The sequence below is a fragment of the Oncorhynchus gorbuscha genome, linkage group LG02, assembly GCF_021184085.1.
Source record: "Oncorhynchus gorbuscha isolate QuinsamMale2020 ecotype Even-year linkage group LG02, OgorEven_v1.0, whole genome shotgun sequence".
Lineage (NCBI taxonomy): Eukaryota > Metazoa > Chordata > Actinopteri > Salmoniformes > Salmonidae > Oncorhynchus > Oncorhynchus gorbuscha.
The window spans coordinates 30,806,230-30,823,934 of NC_060174.1; the positions used below are offsets into that span (position 1 = coordinate 30,806,230).

The window sequence follows — 17,705 nt, forward strand, 5'->3', positions numbered from 1 at the left end:
AACATCTGCATTCCTTGTTTCCCTGTTTGTCTGGATGAGGTTCTACAATGAAACAGGGTCCTAGCATACATTACTGCATAGGCAATAAAGTAGTGCTACATAATGATGTGTGTATTGGGTACAGGCAACCACAGATACAGAGCTGAAGAGATGCAGGACAGAAGTCTGCAGAGAGGGTTAGGTTTCAGTACCCCTGGAGTGATGCATGACCTACAGTCCCGTCTGTGGGCTCGTGTTACAGGCAGAGTGATGCAGGGGCAGGGAGGGACCGCTGTCCGTACTGTACATGGAGTCAGGAGCTAATGTAATGTATGGATCCCTGCTCCCAACGCCCTGATTCAGCTTACCTAACCGCTACATGACTTTACACTGCCTGACCTCTGGCCTGCTAACCAGTCACACCAGCCTTATATCCTCACTGTAGTTGTCCTAAAGGGATACACTTATGACTTCTGTATTATGAGAGATGGAGATAGGAAAGTGTCTTATTATTAGTTCTGAAACTGTGCTGCTGCAGCCTGACCCCTATCCAACCAGTAAGAACACCCCCAGGCTGCTGCTCAACATCATTTCCAATTCTGTTTTATCACCCTCTTTTATACATGCATACTAAATATGTGTAGATGTATCTATGCATCATTTCTGAATTTGAATAGTATTTTTTGTAATCTGATTTTGTTCTGTGTGTAACTGATGATGATGGTCACTGTCTCCTCAGGTTACCTTCACGAAGAGGAAGTTTGGGCTAATGAAGAAGGCCTATGAGCTCAGCGTTCTATGTGACTGTGAGATAGCCCTGATCATATTCAACAGCTCAAACAAACTCTTTCAGTATGCGAGCACAGATATGGACAAGGTCCTGCTCAAATACACTGAGTACAACGAGCCCCACGAGAGCAGAACCAACTCCGACATTGTCGAGGTAAGTTGCTTTTACATTTTCACTGTATCAGGGCAGGAAACCATGCATATGCTTATGCAGAAAAAAATACAATGTTTGGGCTTTGAAGACTGAAGGGCTTGTAACAGTTTCCTCTAGCTACCAGTCAGATAGGGCAGGGGACATCTGCAGCCTATGATAAGTTGAGCTTCAGTTCAGTCCAGCAACCGACAAGACAAATCTACCGCTGCACAGGCCTGCACTCAGTAGCTGTCCAAACAGCATGGAAACTCTGTTTCCCCCAGATACTATACTGTCTATACCTGCATGGATGAATTCCATAATCATTATACCACTGTTTAAGACAAAAAGCCTATACTTTACTCAGATGTTAGGTTTAATTACATAGCATTATGTAATGAACATACTTTCGAGATTCCTATTGGCTCTGAGAGTGTTGGAGAGAATTCCAGCAGCACTTGGTCTCCCTGGCAGCTAGTGTCCCTCTACATGCCCAAACATTCACAGAAGAAGAAGAAGAAGCCGCTTGTTATGCCAGCCTATCAAATTTGTCGGCCAAGAGTATCACTGCAAAGAAAATGGGGGGAGATTGTGGATCCATCGGGATCCAAATCCCTCCCACTGACGCACTTTGTTTTTCAACCTATTCAGAATCTGTTTTCTGAAGCTAGTGTCTTCACTTTTGACTAAATGAAAAACAAACACATTCAGGCCCAGTTTAAAATTCATGATAATAACAATAAAAGTGCTTTATTTGTTTTGCAAGCCAATATTTAAAGTAGACACAGACTAGGTCTTGTGTTTCAAGTTTTGACTGAGGTGTTTTCATTAAACAGGACAGACATTTCTCTGGTTTCTGCACTGCTTGCGGCATCGTAATACACTTGTGTTTTCACTGGCAGACTTCACTCAAACATACCTTATTATTAATCTGTCCAACAGAGAGACTTCATGAGTTGAAAGAGCATGATGAATACACCAATTCCAAGAATCCCACGTATTTTTTAAAGAAATTTCACTTAAAGAAATTTGTAAAATTGCATAAAAGGAGTCAGCTGTGCCAGGTATATTTTGTTCATGTTACTGCTGCTATTGAATTACCTGCTTGGCAGAGCTGCAAAACAGTGGTCTGGCATCCAGCAGTCTCAGCCCTCTATCAGGGGTCCTATGCTCTCTCTCTCTGAGCTGAGATGGGTCTCACCTGCATTCAAATAAATGGACACACTCCACCCTTATGTAACAGTGATACCATGCTTGTTTTCTGTTGTGACTTGAGTCCTTGTACTTATCAAGTACAACAACTGATTCTCGTAGATGGAAGAGGATTCATTGTTTGCTATTTGTTCCATGTTTCCTTTTTGTAGAGATACCCATAGAGATTGTACAGTATGGTAGTGTATGTGTCTATTGCTACAGTATTGTATATTGTTGATGTACGTGTCAGCTGTATCTTGTAATTGGCATGTACTGTACTCAGTTTGGCACACAGTGTCATCTCTAGGGAGCACTGCCAATGGTCCATCACTAACTCAAGTGTAGTACATGCTGGTGGGGATCTGTCCATTTCCCACGTAGCCCCTCTAGCCATCTGCAAGGATACTGCCCTGCTCTTGCTGCACGAACGAAAGACGAGAACAATGCAGTGTTGTCCCTGCTCACTCGGCCAGCATCTGTGCAGATATGTGCAAATCCCTCTAGCCCTGCTGGCTATGTGGCCAAGGTTCAGAAGTGAAGAAGCAGAGCAGAAGTAACCAGGCCTGTCCAGGCTCCACTTTTGAACATTTCCACACAAGCCACCATTCACTGGTCCAAAAAGTGCTGCGGCACAAGAGCAAACGTCAGAGCCGTGTGTCATTCACTGAGCTCAGTGTCTGCTGTGGGCTTATCTGATATAGCCCAGGCTGTTGGCTGCATCTTGTTGTGGAGTGTTCTTATAGAGAAAGCCAGACGGCCTCTTCAATAAAAGACAAAGGATGTCCTTTTATTCTCGCAGAGCACAAAGATTGCCGATAGATGTCTGCACTTTTAAGCATGATCTTTATCATTAGAACACGGACTACTCTTTTGAAAAGGCATGATATGAATGTCTACCTGGTTGGCTGGCTGCTGCTTTCCTATTGGTGTAGTCAGTGTCATTGGGATGACTGCACTCCTAATGAGCCATCTCTCTCTCTCCCTCTCTCTCTCTGTGTTGATGTGTTTCACATGGAGACACTTACCCTGACACTTATCTAAATGTATAAATTGCATTAAAAGGATAATTGCCAAACAAACAGTTATTTGCTCATCTGCCTCGCTTGAGAGACCAAGCGAATCCTTTCTGAGTTTTCATTGGGCAGCATACGGTCCAATTCCATGTGCGAAGCCAAATCAAAGGTCACATTCCTGCTCAGTAGTACCATCTATAGATAAAGGGTGGGCCTTGCAGTGTGGGAGTGTATTTGCCATGTTTCTCACAGATGGATGTATGCCTGGGGCACAGTTTGATAGCCCAGTGGAGAGCTATGGACTTTGTCTTAAACTTGGCTCTGCTGTAGATACCAGAACAGCAGGCTCAGAGAGCTGTGCTTGAGCATGAATGTGTGTCTGTGCATGCGTGTATGCGTGCGTCAATCAAATCAAAATTGATTTGTCACATGAGCCGAATACAAGTGTAGACCTTACCGTGAAATGTTACTTGCATGCCCTTAACCAACAGTGCAGTTCAAGTAGAGTTAAGAAAATATTTACCAAATAAACTAAAGTAAAAAATAAAAAATAATAAAAAGTAACACAATACCGAGGCTATATACAGGGGGTACCGGTACTGAGCCAGTGTGCGGGGGTGCAGGTTAGAGATAATGTTTACATGTAGGTAGGGGTGAAGTGACTATGCATAGATAATAAACAGCAAGAAGCAGCAGTGTACAAAACAAATGGAGGGAGGGGTCAATGTGATAGTCTGGTGGCGATTTGATTAATTGTTCAGCAGTCTTAACAAGGAGAACAGGAGGGGACTAAGCACACACCGCTGAGGGGCCCCAGTGTTGAGGATCAGCGTGGCGGATGTGTTGTTGCCTACACTTACCACCTGTGGGCGGCCCGTCAGGAGTTCCAGGATCCAGTGGCAGAGGGAGGTGTTTAGTCCCAGGGTCCTTAGCTTAGTGATGAGCTTCCTGGGCACTATGGTGTTGAATGCTGAGCTGTAGTCAATGAGCAGCATTCTCACATAGGTGTTATTTTTGTCCAGGTGGGAAAGGGCAGTGTGGAGTGCGAATGAGATTGCGTCAACTGTGGATCTGTTGTTGCAGTATGTAAATTGAAATGGGTCTAGGGTATCTGGGAGGATGCTGTTGATGTGAGCCATGTGAGCCAACCTTTCAAAGCACTTCATGGCAACCAATGAAAATCCCTCCAGCTCTATATTATCCGTGTCGTCGTTCTGCCACGACTCGGTGAAACATATTTCAGTTCTTAATGTCCTGTTGGTAGGATAATCGTAATCGTAGGTCATACATTTAAATTTTCCAATGATTTGCATGTTAGCAAGTAGAATAGATGACAATGGGAGTTTACTCGCGGATTCCCAAAATACAGCGTCATCTTTTCCTCTGTCTTTTCTTCTCGCAAATGATGGGGATCTGGGCCTGTTCCCGGGAGAGCAGTATATCTTTCTCGTCAGACTCGTTAAAGGAAAAACCTTCTTCCAGTTCGTGGTGAGTAATCCCAGTTCTGATGTCCAGAAGTTATTTTTGGTCATAAGAGACGGTAGCAGCAACATTATGTACAAAATAAGTTTAAAAAATAACTTACAAACAACTAAAAAAAACGAACAAAATAGCACAATTGGTTATGGGCGTGTAAAACGTCTGCCATCCTCTTCGGCGCCATCTTAATATGTATGTGTGGGTGTGTGTGTGGTGGTCTGAACTCCAGCAACACTCCGGGCGACAACTGAACTATTGCATGAAATCTCCCTTTGTGGATCACGTCCACTTCTCTGTTTGATTAGAAGTGTCCCCGCTTCAATCTGATCCCACCTGCGTCTCGCCTTTAAAGACCCGGCTTACAGAGCAGACTTTTATTGACTGAGTAGCTATGCTGGATAGATTGATTCACCGGTTCCTTTCCTCAGAGGTTAGGTCAAGCTTGTCTGGGTCTGTAAGGGCTTTATAACAAATATCTTGCCAGAGCAAACTTTATTTGTTGCATTGTCGTTTTCCTGTGCTGAGTGAACATTTGTGCTGTGCTGTGCTGAGAATACAATTTAGCTCATTTTATTTTCTTTACAAACAATTTGCAGTGGGCAACCTGTGAACCTTTTATCTGACTGATGTTCAGAGGATACATCAAACCTTTTATCTGACTGATGTACAGAGGATACATCAAACCTTTTATCTGACTGATGTACAGAGGATACATCAAACCTTTTATCTGACTGATGTTCAGAGGATACATCAAACCTTTTATCTGACTGATGTACAGAGGATACATCAAACCTTTTATCTGACTGATGTTCAGAGGATACATCAAACCTTTTATCTGACTGATGTTCAGAGGATACATCAAACCTTTTATCTGACTGATGTACAGAGGATACATCAAACCTTTTATCTGACTGATGTACAGAGGATACATCAAACCTTTTATCTGACTGATGTTCAGAGGATACATCAAACCTTTTATCTGACTGATGTACAGAGGATACATCAAACCTTTTATCTGACTGATGTACAGAGGATACATCAAACCTTTTATCTGACTGATGTTCAGAGGATACATCAAACCTTTTATCTGACTGATATACAGAGGATACATCAAACCACCTTCCGGAGACACCTGAAACCCCACCTCTTTAAGGAATACCTAGGATAGGATAAGTAATCCCCCTCACCCCCCCCTTTAAGATTTAGATGCACTATTGTAAAGTGACTGTTCCACTGGATGTCATAAGGTGAATGCACCAATTTGTAAGTCGCTCTGGATAAGAGCGTCTGCTAAATGACTTAAATGTAAATGTAAATGTAAATGCAGGTCAACTTGAGCAAGATCACTGCGATAAAGAAACAGATCGACTCCAGCTTGCATACTGTATGTCAGACTACCCTGTATAATTAGACCATTGCTGTTCGTGTTGGGTGCTGTGGCAAAAGTCCTACAGTATAGTAGCTGTTGTTGCTTCTCTTATTGAATTTCAATTGTACCATAAATGAAAATGCTGCTGTAGGTAATTAAAATAATCAAATCATCCCTTCTCCTCTTCCTTCCCAACGGGAGATAATGAAATCTTCCTTGAGCTGTTTTATAACCTACCGTTATTCTGAGTACAGACAGCTCACTGTCTAGCTGAGAATCCTTAAAATCAGATATCAACTTCACAGGAACGATTTGGCGTCCATCTGTGCTTTTCTTTAAAACATTTCAACACAATTACTGTTTGCAGCTATGCTTGGATTAATCAAGTTTTCATTTAAATGAAATTGACATGGACTAAACACATTTAAAGTAATGTCATAAAATAGGGGATGTGGATATAATTGAATGGGATTATACAGCTGTAATAGTTTAAACATGAGTGGTAGACTACACTTTAGTCCATTGGTATTTATTAGGATCCCCATTAGACCATGATGGGAATAATGGCTTTAATCAAATTTGGAGCTGCAGTTTTACTCAAATACCATGCCTGGGCATGTATAGAGCTGGACTACAATGGATATAAAACGTTGACATTTTGCTTCTTGTTTTTTTGTCTTTTCCCATGCTCATCTTCTGGAGTAAACAAAGCTAGAGCAGTCATACGCAAATTCACCTTTATCTCCGACATTAGAGGGGCCGTATTTGTTAAATGTGGCTTTGGAAGTAGAACAATGTTCCTCATTGTTGAGTGTTCTATAGATAGAGAGCTCATTCAGTGAAAGAAAATTAGCGTAAATATTACTTGCATCATCTCCATAGATTTATCAGTATTGTTACTTTCAATGATCAGCTATTATTATGAATGGCACTCACTATTCAGAATAATAATCCAATAAGGTATGTAAATCCTGACCATTTCATAATGTCAGGTCTATTGGGTCTGCTTTTCTCTCTTTACTCCACTACTTTCCATTTGAATCATTCCACTCTTTCACCACAAAGCCTGCTTATAGTAACCGCATTGGCAGTGGATCATGAAATAAAGGCCTCTGACATATAGAAACGACTGTATTTTCTTTTTTTAAATAAAAGAGTGAGTGTATCCAGGGTTTGAGACAGGAGGTGTTTATGTTGTCAATCAAAGCCAGTACAGTGATTAAGACTCATCTCTGTCTTAATGAATGCAAATTGGCACATCTGCTATGGTGGGCTAACTGTCCAGACTGTTCAATTAGCCTGATTGATCAATTATCTTCCTCCCGGTGCTTCTGCGGAGGACGTGACAGGGAAGAAAATTGTCAGCACAGAAAGATCGACAGGAGGAGAGGGAAAGGAAGCCCTCTGTTCGAAACCCTTCACTCTACCGATCAAAATACGGATGCTTTATTTGATTAGGCAAAAATGATGATGGAATTTCTTTCATTTTATTATAGTGGAGCATTCAATTTAATGATGTAGTCCTCAAATAGACATTGAATTGTGGAATTGAAAATGATGGAAATGTTCTGAGTACATTTCTGTGTAATGATATTAGATCTAAAAAAGAAGAAGAATCAAAAGACTTCTGTCTTGAGCACTTTGCCACTTGTAAGAGGCGGACCAGAGATCAGAGGACGGTTATCACCATGTAATAGATGCATTATATTACACATAAGTGGACTTGATAGGTTAATGGATGTCACTTTCAATCAAGATGAAGGGGTCATGATGTGTAATTACTTAAGTGAGTAATGAGTCAAATTTCAGGTCAGGTTGACACCGTGCGACAAAACAATTAGCAATCTCATTTACATGTTTATTGCTGGTGTTTTCTCCAATTCTCAATTGCTTGAGGAACAGCAGGAGGATATTTTTTGTCATATATAAGTTGCTTAATCTGAGTCTTGGCACTTTCCCTGATGAATTCCTTTCATTTGGACCAATGAATCATGTTTCTCAGGCAGTGGACACCAGGTCTCTTGCAACAACGTGACCTGCTTTGTATTTATGCACAACACAACTGCACTTCAGTGGCCCACATAATGCTGTAATTATATGATGGAAACCATTGTCCTTTAATTTTAGTGTCTTACTCCAGTTTGAAGTGACCCCACCAAGGCTTCCCACTAGTTCATACTCGTATAAACAACTGTTCCTCAAGTATAGGAAGTAATCATCGAAATGATTTGCCTTCTAGTGTGTTATCTTCCTGGAATATTATGAACATAGCCACGTTGGCTTAGTGAGTAAGCAGATTTAATGAACATCATAGCCCAGTGGTGAAGGTTCCCTCTGTGGAGTATCAGACACAGATTCAGGCCTGAGTGCTGTGTATCTCTAATTGTGACATTCCAAGATAATGGGGACAGTCACATGAGGCTCTGGCTGGCACAGAGAGAAGCTTTCACCACTGAATCCTCTCAAACATACCACTCCTCTAGAGGGGCTGGCTCTCTGGAACAGATAGAATGTAGTGCATACTATGAAGTCTGCTGTAAGCATGCACCTTTACAGTATTTGTCTCAGTAAAACAAGAAAACTGTGATAAAATTACAAGCTTCAGTCTCAAATTGAATACTTAGTTTAAATTTCAAAGACATTTTGTGTGAGTCGTGAACAGTCAGCAATCACTATACTGTATGATCATGTGACAAAGTGTTGCGTCGTAGGAGAACATGGAGCTGCCGTGTGCTGAGGAGTTTCTTCTGCCTTATAGTTACTGGCATCACACATGGATTATTGCACTTACCTCACGCTCCAGTGATGTTACTGACTCTCCCAATCCTGGATGATTAACCAAGTTTGAAAGATTAATCTAAAAGCGGTCAGGGGCCTAATTTATGTTTGATATGCACAGATGACAACACAAATGAAAAGTATTACATTTTAATTGGCAAGTGCTTAACTTAGCGACTTGACTTTGGGTTGGCCAGAAGCCAGAATCCCTCTGATCCACTAAAGCCTTGTTTGACATTTGAGATGGCTGAAGGGTACACATGGTTAGCTGCACTGGCTCTCCTGCGTAAGGTCGCTCTGAGGGAGAATCTAAAAGCCCACTTCCCCTGATTAAAGCATGTTTTTACTATACTTATTCTTATACCACTAAAAGAAACTCTTACTTTAACAGAGTAGCCATACAATGTCCACACTATACATCAGGGTTACATACCACTGCCTGCAAAGTGATATAATCTGGCAAGATTTCAAAATCCATTGGGCATTTCAAAACCCATTGGGCAATACCCTCTTCCACAGTCTAAACATCTATCTAACAAAGTCATTTAGACAGTCTCCGCAGCCTTTCTATCTTTATAGAGCCATGATTTAATTGTATATTTACCCATAAATTGTGTCGGGATTAGTTTGCATCATGGTCTCATTTCATTTCACTGATCATTGGCACCACTTGGTATCTGTTTTCTTCAGCAGTACCTTCTCATTCTTACTGCTATGTCGCTATAGCTCTCTCTGAGCACCCCACAATATTAGAAATAGATCTTAAGCTAAGACTAATGTAAGTTCTATTGACATATAACTATTGAATTAAAGTAGATTTAGGGCATTTATGATTTATGAACTGCTGATCCCAATGTTAATATTCCAGCAGCAAACCAAATGTGTACCTTTTTGGTCTCTCAAGCTTTATTAAAATGACATTCATTTGCTTTTCCCTTCTTTTTCATAACCTATGATACATCAAATAGTTTCTACCTATGCCCGGTTTGTATGTTTATTCCAATAGAGGGGGTTTGGTTTAGTGGAGTACTATTCATGGTGAGATGGTGTATTGCAACTAATGCTCAGCTGAAGATCTGATAAGGTGTATTTGCTCATTATCTTTGAAGCCGTCTCTGTATTGATATATTTGTTGCAACTGGATTCTCTATGGAATTGGTCTGTAATGAGTAGGATATGAATAGCAGTGTGCGTTTATCCATGCATTCATACTATAAACTGAGGCTGTCAGTGTCTGGGATTATTCTCTGCATTTGTCCCTGGAAATGGAACTGCACTGAGTGCAAGGGTCGGTCCTGAACCTGTTTGCTTGGGATTATCTGTAATCATGTAATGCAGAAAAAAAACCATTTGATTTTGTTCTAATGCTCATATTAAAGTAATGGATTTGTTTTGAAAAACAAAGCAAATGGCTAGTTTCCTATCACTGTGCTGTGTGTATCCAGTTCAGTGTAGGTTTTGCTGTGGATTCCAGGAAAGGTCAGTTAAATTAACCTGTACTGTCAGTCTGCACTGTCAAAACAAACACATTATTCTGAGCAGGCCAATGAGGCCATGGATATATCTGCAGGAAAGTATAATGATGAGCCACCTAAAAATAATCAAGGAATCACTAATGTATATATTGAAAGCAAAAAAACACGTGTTTTTATTTAATCAGGGAAGCCCATTGAGAGCAGGGTCTCATTTTCTATGGTGACCTACAGGTTACAATTTTTAAAAACTACCATTTCAACACCTGTAATGGTTTTCTTCTGGGGAAAGAGAGGCGGACCAAAATGCAGCGTGGTTAGTTTTGTGCATCTTTAATAAAGATGAAAGTACAACAATCTACAAAACAAGAACCGTGAAAAAAAACAAAACAGTCCTATCTGGTGCCACAAAGACAGGAACAATCACCCACACAAAAACAGGCTACCTAAATATGGTTCCCAATCAGAGACAATGACTAACACCTGCCTCTGATTGAGAACCATATCAGGCAAAACATAGAAATAGACAAACCAGACACACAACATAGAATGTCCACCCAGCTCACGCCCTGACCAACACTAAAACAAGGAAAACACACATGAACAATGGTCAGAACGTGACAACACCATAATAAATGTTTACATTTAATCAAAACAAATGCAATTCTCATTTAACAAATTCAACATTAGACTTCAACACTGGCCTAGCAATAATAGCACTAACCTCATAGCTGAGGATTATGTTGTGAGTGTTACTAGTGGCATATGTCTGTACATTCTGTCAAGTGTATAAAAGACAAGATAAAACACTGATCTACTTTTGTTGATTGTGTTTTTAGGAAATCTGCTTGGCACTGCAATTCTCTTCTACCCAAGGCATTTCATCTGCTTCCACATGTGAATATGGAGGAATACTGATATGTTGAGTCTGATTTCTAGTAACACACACTGTACTTTATTACTACATGATGAAAAAATGTCATACACACATATAAACAAGTCAAGTTGTCAGTCAGGCGTTGTTGAACAAATGTTTCCGTCATTTTCTGAAGAGAAGCTAAAATCCACGTTTCATATGTTTTGATATTGCTGGATACACTTTTCAGAATTGTCTTTGTAGTTCTAGATGACAGAACATACCTTTTTCCCTGAGGTGCAGTACGCATTCTGGTTGAAAAGCCATAATTTGCCATGCTGAGTGTAGGAGTACTAATGGGGTTGTAGCCAGTCTCCTGCTGGGTTTCAAAGTTTATAGGACAAGGACTCTGGCCTTTCGCTAGAAAAAGGGTCACCACTCTCTTTGGAGTTTTTTTGCATTCTATGAAAGCAACACTTGTGATCATTTTTATCCAAGTCTTTTATAGAACATCCTATTTCACACCACATTTATGAAACAAGCCATGAATGGACTATAATTGTCTCTTTTTCCTCATGTTCACTATGGCTTGGTTGCTGTGGAAACTCATGTTCATGTTTCAGAAAAACAGGACATGGACAGTGAACAAATAAATCTTCCTCAGTTTATCACAACCAGAAGAGTCCCATTAAAATGTGTGCATGTGTGTTAGCCCTTTGCCCCTGTTCTTCAACAAAGCCCCTGCACTCTTCACTGCGATGTTTGTTACCAGGTTACAGTCAAGAGTTTTTTGTTTTCATGCTTCATTGACGTCAGAGCTTCTTTTCATCCTTCACTCTCAAGTGTGATATGTATTTTTCATTTCAAAACTAGGTCTTCTTGGAGAGGGTGACAATAAAAGGAGAGAGAACAACAAAAGACCCCCAGCCATTGCAGTCCCTGTAAACATTACTCTCCAATGACACTAATGAGCCATGCTCTAATCTCTAGTGCTGGAGCACTGCACTGGCGGCTTTGTACAAAAAAACACTAGCACTCATTCAGAAAGGAAACAAGAGAGATGACACGAGTACATGTTTTTTAAACTGAATGACAAATTACATTCGGGCTCTTTTTTTTTGTGAAATAAACATTTCCCTCTGCTGTTCATCTGAGTAGAATTTGTATTATGTTGGTTATTTCTCATGTGCTTGTGTTAGAAGACTCCATATGAATGAAATGTATTACTAGTGTTTCAGTGGTTTATGTTCTTAGGTGTGTACAGATGTGGGATATTCCCACTGATGGTTTTTGCTGTTAGTTAACACAAACACTCTTGTGTTAGATTAGAACTGGTTGGTGTCGGTGTAGTTCTCTTCTGGTTTCTTGCTGAACCTGGTCTTGAGATGAGACAGATCCTAACCTGTCCCTAGGTTACCTGTCTCCTGGCAGGGGGACAGACCCTACTGGGCTGGAGTCTGAGAAGCAGCACGAGTAGCAGCATCCCACACAACCAACACTATATGACTTGAATATTTTGATAACTTAGACAGACACATCAATAGTTTCCATGACCATGTCAGTATTGTTTTAAAAATGCTTTCTCCTCCTCTTAAAAATGTCTGTCCCCACTCTCTGGCATCATTAACTCCACAACTGCTAGTAAATTTACAGATGCTATTAAATGCTCTACTACTGATCATGTTCTTTGTCATCACACTCATGATTTGCTGAACATTTTCAATGACATGTGTCAGGCTGCTTTAGACTCAGTGGCGCCAGTTAAAACCAAGAATAAACTGTTTTCCAGTCTCACCTTGGTTAACACACTCCTGCCTTAAAAAGTGAATTTAGAAAGCCTTAACGTAAATGGAAGGCCTGCAAACTTCAAGTATTCTATGAGATAATGGAACATCTCCAACACTCAAATACATGGTTTAATGCAATTCAATAATGCCAGGAATGAAGACCTTTACAGTAATAGATTTCTTTGCTTTCTACAGCATCTCATTGTTCTGGCAAATGTTTTCATATTTCAACTATGAATTACATGTTGCTGACATCATCTCATAAACACTTGAATGATTTCAACATTGCCATGATATATGATTCCTCGCTGTTTTACTTGATTCAAATGTCTTAAGTGATGTATTATTTAGTTTCTAGAGGCATGCCACTGATTAACTGGCACAGGCCTACCATGGCTTATGGTAAACCTCTTTGTAAAAGAAGGCCTAACGTGTAATGCAATACATGTCGCTCAGCAGCAACATGCAACACCATGTTCATTTCATAGCCACTTTATTTTGCGTTTTTGTTCATGTAGGAAGAGCTACACATGTCAGTCAGAATACATCGGAATACATCAAGTAGGTCAGCCCTAATTTGGTTTGAACTACACACATTACCAAAAGTATGTGGACACCTGCTCATCAAACATCTCATTCTAAAATCATGGGCATTAATATGGAGTTGTTCCCCACTTTGCTGCTATAACAGCCTACACTATTCTGGGAAGGCTTTCCACTAGATGTTGGAACGTTGCTGCGGGGACTTGCTTTCATTCAGCCACAAGAGCATTATTGAGGTCGGGCACTGATGTTGGGCGAGTAGGCCTGGCTCGCATTCGGCATTCCAATTCATCCCAAAGTTGTTCGATGGGGTTGAGGTCAGGGCTCTGCAGGTCAGTCAAGTTCTTCCACACCGATCTCGACAAACCATTTCTATATGCACCTTGCTTTGTGGAAACAGGTGTGGAAACAGGAAAAGGCCTTCCCCAAACTGTTGCCAAAAACTTGGAAGCACAGAATTGTCTAGAATGTCATTGTATGCTGTAGTGTTAAGATTTCCCTTCACTGGAACTAAGGGGCCTAGCCCAAACCATAAAAACAGCCCCAGACCATTATTCCTCATCCAACAAACTTTACAGTTGGCACAATGCATTTGGGCAGGTAGTGTTCTCCTGGCATCCGCCAAACCCAGATTTGTGCGTCAGACTGCCAGATGGTGAAACGTGATTCATCACTCAAGAGAACGCGTTTCCAATGCTCCAGAGTCCAATGGCGGCAAACTTTACACCACTCCAACCGATGCTTGGCATTGCACCCGGTGATCTCAGGCTTGTGTGCGGCTGCTCAGCCATGGAAACCCATTTCATGAAGCTCCCAATGAACAATTATTCTGCTTATGATGCTTCCAGAGGCCGCAAACAGCAAAAAAAAGAAACATCCATTTATCAGGACCCTGTCTTTCAAAGATAATTCATAAAAAATCCAAATAACTTCAGAGATCTTAAATGTAAAGGGTTTATACACTGTGTCCCATGTTTGTTCATTGAACCATAAACAATTAATGAACATACACTTGTGGAACGGTCGTTAAGACACTAACAGACGGCAGGCAATTAAGGTCACAGTTATGAAAACTTAGAGGTCTTTCTACTGACTCTGAAGAACACCAAAAGAAAGATGCCCAGGATCCCTGCTCATCTGAGTGAATGTGCCTTAGATATGCTGCAAAAAGGCATGAGGACTGCAGATGTGGCCAGGGCAATAAAATACAATGTCCGTACTGTGAGACACCTAAGACAGTGCTACAGGGAGACAGGACAGACAGCTGATAGCCCTCGCAGTGGCAGACCACGTGTAACAACACTTGCACAGGATCGGTGCATCCGATCATCACACCTGCGGGACAGGTGCAGGATGAAACAACAGCTCCCAAAGTTACACCAGGAATGCACAATCCCTCCATCAGTACTCAGACTGTCCGCAATAGGCGGGACTGAGGGCTTGAAGGCCTGTTGTAAAGGCAGGTCCTCACCAGACATCACCGTCAACAACGCCGCCTATGGGCACAAATCCACCGTCGCTGGACCAGACAGAACTGGCAAAAAGTGCTCTTCACTGACGAGTCGCGGTTTTGTTTCACCAGGGGTGATGGTTGGATTCGTGTTTATCGTCAAAGGAATGAGCCTTACACCGAAGCCTGTACTCTGGAGTGGGATCGATTTGAAGGTGGAGGGTCCATCATGGTCTGGGGCAGTGTGTCACAGCATCATCGGACTGAGCTTGTTGTCATTGCAGGCAATCTCAATGCTGTGCGCTACAGGGAAGATCCTCCTCCCTCATGTGGTACCCTTCCTGCAGGTTCATCCTGACATGACCCTCCAGCATGACAATGCCCCCAGCCATACTGCTTGTTCTGTGTGTTTCTTCCTGCAAGACAGGAATGTCAGTGTTATGCCATGGCCAGCGAAAAGCCCGGATCTCAAGCCCATTGAGCACGTCTGGGACCTGTTGGATCGGAGGGTGAGGGCTAGGGCCATTCCCCCAGAAATGTCCGGTAACTTACAGGTGCTTCGGTGGAAGAGTGGGGTAACATCTCACAGCAAGAACTGGCAAATCTGGTGCAGTCCATGAAAAGAATAGCAACTGCAGTACTTAATGCAGCTGGTGGCCACACCAGATACTGACTGTTACTTTTGATTTTGACCCCCCCCCCTGTCAGGATTTGGCCAGGGTTGTTCCGGTTTTTGGTCACTAGATGCCCCCATTGTGCCTTTTGACCTTTTGTTTTCCCTTGATCCCCATTATTATTTGCACCTGTGCCTCGTTTCCCCTGATTGTATTTAAACCTTTTGTTTTCCTCTGTTCTTTGCTCTGTGTTTGTATGTTAGCACCCAGCCCTAGTACTCTGAGAACTCTTGTTGATCCCGGTGGACTTTCTTGTGGAATTCTCTTTTTTGTTCTTGTTTGTTTGTTTTTTGAGTATCTTTTGAGGCCTTTTGTGCTTTACCTTCCACCTTGTGGATTTACCTTTTTTTGTCTTGGAGGATTACCTTTGTTCTTGTAGGATTCCTTTTGAGGTTGTGGAGTTACATGTTTTCCTGAAGAACTTCACTTTTTACTTCATTAAATACACCATCTCAAGTACTGCTGTGTCTGCCTCATCTTCTGGGTTCTGCTGACTACTCGTGGCTCAGTTGGTTAAGTGACTGTTTCTCACTCCGGAGACCCGGGTTCGAAACTGGGGCACATTATTCAATTTGTGTTAGTCACATGTCTGTGGAACTTGTTCAGTTTATGTCTCAGTTGTTGCGTCTTGTTTTGTTCATACAAATATTTACAAGTTTGCTGAAAATAAACACAGATGATAGTGAGAGGACGTTTCTTTTTATATAGTGTACTTTAATGACAGTCATGCCTCCAATGGAGCGCCCTTGCCAAGTTTGTGTTTACTGTCTAATGTATAGCTGACATGAGAGACCACAGTGACCAATATGGACAGAGGAACTATGTTGACGGTTATGCTGAAGGCCAAACCATGAGCCCACCCCCATGTTCTCTACTGACCTTGTGGTCCCTGTAACAGAAATGTGACCCTTATTTCACATAGAACGGCTTCTGTATGTTAGCTCCGTTGGGCAACAATCAGTTTGCCCTCCCCCCGTCTCACCATGGGCAGTGTGAGACCTCTCTTCTCTACCCAGGGGTGAGGACAAAGCAGAGCACAGCCAGTTGGGAGGAGAAGGAGGGGGGTTAGCTGGCATCATGCCACCCTCCCCTGCCTTGCATGGCTGAGTGAGGAGGTGGGTGGGCAGGGAGGGAGGGGTGCTGTGGCTCAGATTGATGAGGCCAGGTCTGTGTTCTGGGTATAGAGTGTTGCAGAACATACCTCCTGCTGGCATATCCTGCCCTCTCCCTCCGCTGTGCGCCCCCAGCGCTCCGCGCCCGCCCCAGCCCTCCACGCCCGCCCCAGCACTCCACACCCGCCCCAGCCCTCAACACCCGCCCCAGCGCTCCACACCCCCCCAGCGCTCCACACCCTACCAGCGCTCCACGCCCTACCAGTGCTCCACGCCCTACCAGCGCTCCGCCCCAGCCCTCCACGCCCGCCCCAGCCCTCCACGTCCGCCCCAGCCCTCCACGCCCACCCCAGCTCTCTACGCCTGCCTTTTTGGAACTCCTAATTGTCCTTATGAATATTTTAAAGGCGAGCAAGTATGGGAGTTGAGGACGGAGGTTTGGTTTCAAGGGCTCTGACAGCTAATGATCCACTCTGTGGGTGCAGGGAGAGGGAGACAGGGAGAGGGAGACAGGGAGAGAGAGAGAGGTTGATAATTAGAGAGAGGGGGAGGGAGGTGGGAGCAGGGAAAAAGATGTTAAGTGAACTTCTTGTAGTAGTAATAGTTTTGTGAATGGTTGTTTATACCTTTTTATCTTTAATATAGCTGTCTAGAGCTAGTTGGATGTAATGGAACGTGTTCCTCTCATTTGTTCCCAATCTTTTAAAGATGTAGATAATGATGACATTGAGATGCCTTTATCCTCAATTTGGACTTCAATTCCCAATTGACTAAATTGTCTGAAAATATCCAAGCCACTGATTGAAAATGTGTTCTCTTTGACTGTGGCAACTAATATCTTTGCCACGTCCGTTATTCAACAAAGTCTCTGAGCAGCTGCCTGTCTCTCGGAGGGAATGGTATTGCTCTCTGCTGTGCAATTTATTCTTACTCAATAATATAGCGGCTATATTTATCAAAGTTTCAATCTAGCCAGTCAACCACAATCATTTTCTGCTCTACTGTAAATTGAGCTGACCTGAGACAGAGGCTTTCTCCTCGCTGTCTGTCCTTTAGGGACACGCAGACCACAGCTCA

The 17,705-nt window shown here is 42.3% G+C and overlaps 1 protein-coding gene across 9 annotated transcripts in view; it reads left to right on the forward strand.

Annotated features, from left to right (window-relative positions):
- LOC124000809 (myocyte-specific enhancer factor 2A-like) overlaps positions 1 to 17,705 on the forward strand; it is a 120,325-nt gene that overhangs the window by 56,771 nt on the left and 45,849 nt on the right. For all 9 annotated transcript variants that reach the window (XM_046307443.1, XM_046307502.1, XM_046307436.1 and 6 more), the window contains one exon: positions 719 to 922. In XM_046307443.1, coding sequence (XP_046163399.1) covers positions 719 to 922 — 204 coding nt within the window. The remainder of the gene's footprint in view (positions 1 to 718; positions 923 to 17,705) is intronic.